Source organism: Chinchilla lanigera, unplaced genomic scaffold, assembly GCF_000276665.1.
Source record: "Chinchilla lanigera isolate Chin_1 unplaced genomic scaffold, ChiLan1.0 scaffold00035, whole genome shotgun sequence".
Classification (NCBI taxonomy): domain Eukaryota; kingdom Metazoa; phylum Chordata; class Mammalia; order Rodentia; family Chinchillidae; genus Chinchilla; species Chinchilla lanigera.
The window spans coordinates 16,515,985-16,522,294 of NW_004955436.1; the positions used below are offsets into that span (position 1 = coordinate 16,515,985).

The window sequence follows — 6,310 nt, forward strand, 5'->3', positions numbered from 1 at the left end:
TAAAAGGTTGATGTATTTAATAATTTTGTTTGGACAAGGAGTAAATGAGGAGGAAAACTGAAGGTCAGAGTGGTGGCTGGAAAGACTGACACTTCCACCCCACCCTGCTCTGGGGGTCTCCCAGGTCTCGGGGAGTCAACCTGAAAGCAGAAAGAGAAGCCGCTGCTTTAGAACATCACTGTCTCTGCAGTGGGAATGTTAGAGATCAGCCTCCTTAGCTCGATAGTTGCTTTACAGACAGTGCACAACCTCTGACAACTATCCTGGAGGTGGGGGCGGAAAAGGGGACCAGGTAGGAACCTCAAGGGGGAGGAATCATTCCCCTTTTCTATTAAGAATCAAAAGCTAAACATCTTTTCAAAATGTATGTTTAACAAAACAGTTTTTCTTTTTCTCGTTGTGGTACTGGAGACTGAGCCTGCAGCCTTTGTACTGAGTTGTACCCACCAGCCTTTCTTTCCTTCCTTTTTTTCTCTTTCTTTCTTCCTGTTCAAAACTGGCTTTTGCTAAATTGATAAATTGCCCAGACTAGGTTTCAATATCCAATCCTCCTGCCTCAGCCTCCTAGAGTGCTGGGACTGCAGATGTGACCACCATGTCCAGCATTAACAAGACAGTTTTAAGAGCATATATTTTGTTACTGCAATTCAAGATTTGGATCCTTTCAAGATTTGGATCCTGCTATGGATCCTTTCTCTCAAATGTTTATTAACTGTACCTGCATTTTAGATGATCAGTAGAACCTGTATTAGCGGTGGGATTTCTTTTTCTTACCTGCTTTCTAGGAGTTAATCTTTTTTAGATTTACTATATCCTTGTTTGTTTGCTCCAGAAGCAGAGTCCATGGCTGATCCTTTACAAACATAAACAGATTTCTTGTTATGTCAAAGTAGAACATTCCCATTCTGGGTGGCGGCTGCGGTGGGGGTGAGGGGGTGATTGTGAAATCCTCACATTGGATTCCAACTTTTTTTTTGCTTCTTTCTGCTTGTTTTGCTTTGTTTCTATAGCTATAGCTGAATACCCACTTTCCAGCTTGGGACAAATAATAAGGAAAACAAGGTCTGTCTCAGGAGTGTTTCCCTACTACCCTATAGCTCTGTGTTTACCTGTGAATCACACTGCCACAAGTGACCCACTACACCCTTCCCCACTCCTGTCCCAGTTTTCAAAATGTACACTGAGTATTTCACGTCTTCATGATTCTTTTCCAGGTCTCATGCCAGAAAGCGTCTGATAAGCCTTGTGGAGCCTAAGTTGCCTTCCCTCCCAGGGATTATGTATGTCACAATGAACTCATGTTGTAAACAGTATTCTTGGCCTTTAAGCAGCAGAACTCTTAGGTATGAAGATAGAGGAGTCTGTAGATATGAGCACACTCGTACTGTGGTCTGGTTTTGACCACATGACTGGGAAGGATTCTCAGAAAAGCTGTTTTTTGTAGAAAGAAACAAGTTCCTTCTGTCCCAGAGGCCTCCTTCTTAACATTCAGTGTTTTATAAAGAGGTAATAACAAAGAAATTATAAATTAAAACGCCAAAGGATAGGGACAGAACACTTGGTGTTTGTTTCACTCAAAGTAACACAGGCTTTCCCTTTGCCAAAGAATCAGCAATGGACACTTTGAGCCTCATTACATTTGCTACACAACTCAATTAGGTAAGGCAGGGATGCTAGTGCAGGTAAATGCTTAACTTTATAAAAGCAGAGCCCACAGCCCAGCTCTGAAAGACAGTTTACCAACCCTCCAGAACAACACAGGTATAGATCCTAGAACTACATTTTCACAGTAGCTTTTGTTTCTGCATAAAGATGCAGAGAAGGAACATGTTCCCAGTATATTAGTTGCTCTCACACAAAAACCTCAAGAAAACAGTCACTAGTAACTTGTCATCTTCATTACTTTCTCATCGGGGGACAAAATACCTAGCACACACAAGTTAAAGGGGAATGGTTTGTGTTAGCTCACAGTTTATAGGGGTTTCAGTCCATAGTTGGTTCCAAGGCAGGGCAGCATGGCAGAGGGACATGGCGGAAGAGAAACAGTCATGGCAGCACAGGCAGGAGACAGCGATCCTTCTTCCTTCTTTCCTTTTTTATTCCATCCAGAGTACAAGCCTATTGGTTGGTGCCACCCACACCTCGAACTTAGCTAAGCCAATCAATAGACTGATCCAGTATCACATACCCACGATCAAGTTATTACCCAAAAGCCCCACCCATGAGTACATGAAGCTTTGTGGGGATATCTAGACAGAAGCTGTAACACTTGCTAAGTTAAAACCTTAGTGCTAGAATCTTGTGTGAATGCAAGAAAAGTCACACATTTTCCTGAAATAATTCCCTCATGTATACCTATAGCCTTGATGTTTATATGTTTGGACCCAGATTTCCCAAAGCTAAGGAAGTTTTGGGGAAACACTCTGCTGTTCCTGTTAAATGGTTTGTCCAAGCTGCTTAACCTCTGTATGATTTCCTCATCTGTACAACAGGGATATAAATATACATTGACCTCCTCATGCTCTTGTGAGGATTAAATGAGCTCATCCATGAAGCACTTGGAAGAGTGTACAATGTAACTGGGGGCCATTGTGCATGAACAAGGGGCTTACCTAATACAAAAAAAAGTAGAACCAATAATCTGCTCAACAGTAAGAAAACAGCTAAATGAGTTCTATCAAAATATAGCATCATATGTACCTTGCATGGCAGAAATTCTTCTGTTGTAGGAAAATAGAATGTTAGGTTAAGAAAAAACCAGGATGTATAACTACACATGGCCTCTGACTCTACCACTGAGAGAAGGGAAGAACAAAGAAAGAGTATGGATAGATAATATTTTTTAAAATGACAACAGTGGTTAGGGTGGTCGAATTATGCACTATCTTTATGCCTTCCCCTCCATTTTCCAACAGCTTTCAGAGTAAACATAAATTCTTACATAATATTTAAAATGCTATTCCCAGAAAAATTCTTGGCAGGCTAACTTCAAGTGGCCAGAAACGATAAGTTCTTCAGCCAGAATAACTGCTTGGCTTGCGCAGGTGTTCCTCACACAGATGCCAGAGGATGCGGCACCTTCTTTGGTGCAACTGATATGTGTTCTGCGTCCCCTCCCAACATTCGTGGCCCTCCCATACCAATTTAAATTTCTCCTTGCTCCTCAGTTCTTTTTTATTCTTTGGTCAAACAACCCATATGTTTTCAGAGCACTAATGGAACTCAGACTGCAATATAATCAGGACTGTGAAGGTGCTTTCATTTTGTTTCAACTGTGTGAGGATTTGTTTTTGTTTGGCTTGGTTGTGATTTCTTTTTACTTCCTCTGTGTCTTTTTTTCCTCCCTTTTCCTCTCTTTCTTTTCCCATTATCTTTGCTCTGTTCTGCCTTTCATCTAACATACACACACACACACACACACACACACACGTGTGTGTGTATATATATATATAGATAGATATAGATAGATAGACATATAAATGAAATATCTTTATATGTGCAAAAGAAAATCAGAACTAGTACTTTAATCTAAATACTGTAGTACCTTTCACGGGCATGTCAGGGTAATATCACAAGAATGTGTAAACAGGATCTAAAATTAAGCTAACTACCAACACGTTAAGAGATTCTGACATTCTCACAGCTTCCCTCAATCTTCAATTACTGTACACTTCCCTCTCTCCGTGTCCTTTCTCGTACTCCCACAAATATTTTCTCAAAGCCCCTCACTACTAGCACTTCACTCTAGCTATAAAAATAATTCTAACAGAGGCAGATTTCTGGTCTATTTTTCATCTATGGATATTTTTCTTCTCTCCCTTCTTGCTGATTTAACCCTCTCCTCCTTTCTCTCTTCCTGTTTCCATCCTCCTTTCCATTATATTCCAGTCTACCTATTTGTAGCAGTAGAGTACACTCTATATGGGACATTGCTAAAACAAGTTTTAATGTATGTGGCTGCATATGGTTGGATCTATTGACAATGATATAACCAGTAAGGAAGCTTTCCTTGCAACACAGTGATGGGGTCTAATCCTATTAAATTGAGTAGGTTAAAGAGGTAGATAAATATCAAAATGCAACCAAAGTCAAGATCACAATAACAAGAGATGTCCACCCCGGCAACAAACTCTGTCCACTCTAGTCCATTCTAGTTGAGTTCAACTCTCAGCACACGTGAAAGAGGGGGGTTGGGGGAGAGAGAGCTCTAGAAACATGAGAAAACAAGGCCAAAAAAATTCCTTCAAGAACTCCGAAGTACCCCAAAATGGATCCAATGGGTGTTGATGGGGAGGAAATAAAAAACCAAATGGCTGGTTTATATAAAGTGAAAACAGAAACAAACAAACCAGATCTATAAGGTGTTCCAGGAGCTGAAAGATGATATAATTAAACAGATAATGGACTTATAAATAAATACACAAAGAAATGCTCAGCATCACTGGCCATTTCAGAAATGAAAATTAAATTAACACTGAGATCTCCATCTTGCCCCGGAAAAAACAACCATCATCAAGAAATCAAATAAAACATACCGGTAAGGCTACAGGAGAAAAATAACCCTTCTATATTGTTGGCAGGAATGTAAACTGGTATACTACCACTATGGAAATCAGTAGCAGATTCTTCAAAAAGGAAAACTAGAAACCATATTTGGCCCAGCTCTTCCCCTTCTTGGTATCTTTCCAAAGAGCTAAAGACACCATGTTACAGAGATGCATGCATACCCAAGTGTATAGCAGCACAATATGTGATAGCTAAATCTTGGAAGCAGCCTATCTGTCCATCAACAGATGAATAGGTAAAGAACATGAAGTATTTATAGACAGTGGAGTACTATGCCTGAATAATAGACTTGAGTCCTTTGTAGGAAAACAGATGTACCTTGAGACCATAATGTTAAATGAAATAAATCAGACACACAAGCTTAAATACCCATTGTTTCTCTTACATAAAAACCCCAAAATTATAAAGGGCAAAATAAAAGATAATAGGAAGTAGGGAGACAGATCTTTCTCAAAGGGGAAGGGAATCAAGAGTTGGAAGGAAGAGGAGGGAGGGGAAGGAAAGAGGATGAAAAAAGAAATTAAAATGTGTTATATACTTGTACCAACTCTACACAAGGCATATTAATATTATGTACTGCTACCATGTACTAATAAAAAAGATCAGGGAGCATAAAGAATATATAACTAAAGGCGAGCTGAGCTAACCCAAATGATACAAATCATGAATGGCCAATTTAGGAAAGAATCAGAGTTCATGAAAAGGCACCAAACTGTAATCCAGGTGATAAAATATCCTTTGGAAAGTATGAGCAGCAGAAGTGATGAATGTGAGAAAAGAGTGTCAGAAAGGGAAGACAGGGCTGATGCCAGTGACTATATACTCAGTGATTGAATCCAACAACTGTTAAATGATGCAAAGAAGACTAAAAGTGGAGAGAGAAAGAAAGTAGAAGATGGCACAAATTGCATAAAAATTTTTTTCACAGAAATCATACCAGAGAAATTTCCAAGTATGGGGAAAGAATTTAATATACAAGTAAGTTAGGCATCTAGAAACTCAAATGGCTATAATAAGAAAAGAACTTCCCCATGTCACATCATAAGCAAAATTCCAGAAGTCTAATACAAGGACATTTTTAAAAGCAGTTAGAGATACACAATAAATTACCTATAAAATAGTTTAGATGTAATTTTGTAACACAGAACTTAAAGGCCAAGAGACCTTGGAGGCAAGTTATTCAAGCCACAAAGGAAAATAATTTCAAACCAATTTACTATATCTTATAAAACTATCTTTCAGACTCAATGGAGAAATTAGGACCTTCCTTGACAAAAATCACCTTAAGAAACTCATAACTATCAAATTAGCACTACAAAAAAAAATACTCATGCTATCTTGGAGACAATGAAGACATCAGTGCCACAGGTTTTATTGGAATAATACAGCAAGTAGGGTGAGCATTTGAGCAAAAGGGAAAAATAAAGAAGTTGGCAACAAAAAGCAACACAATGACATGAATTAGTTAAAACATATTTCAGTAGTAGCTCTTGATGCAAATGGCTGCAAGTCCCCTATCAAGAGACATAGAGTGGCAGAATGGATGAAAAGCAAAATCCAATGTTAGGTCAACACACTTGACCTTTAAAGAAGCTCGTAGATTAAAAATCAAAGGATGAAAAACAATTTTTCACAGAGCAGGAGCCCACAAGTAAAGCAAGAATAGCTAACCTATTTTCAGCAAAGTAAATGTCAAAACTGCGAGCAGGCTCCCCCAGCCCCCCGCGCCTTGCGCCCAGGCAGC

The 6,310-nt window shown here is 39.2% G+C and overlaps 1 protein-coding gene across 2 annotated transcripts in view; it reads right to left on the reverse strand.

Moving 5' to 3' along the window:
* The window catches only part of Zc2hc1b (zinc finger, C2HC-type containing 1B), a 63,739-nt gene continuing 57,429 nt past the window's right edge, over nt 1–6,310 (reverse strand). For both annotated transcript variants that reach the window (XM_005389243.2, XM_005389242.2), the window contains 2 exons: nt 775–853; nt 1–140 (listed from right to left, as the gene is read on the reverse strand). In XM_005389243.2, the coding sequence (XP_005389300.1) occupies nt 789–853 (65 nt within the window). In that variant the 3' untranslated portion in view covers nt 1–140; nt 775–788. The remainder of the gene's footprint in view (nt 141–774; nt 854–6,310) is intronic.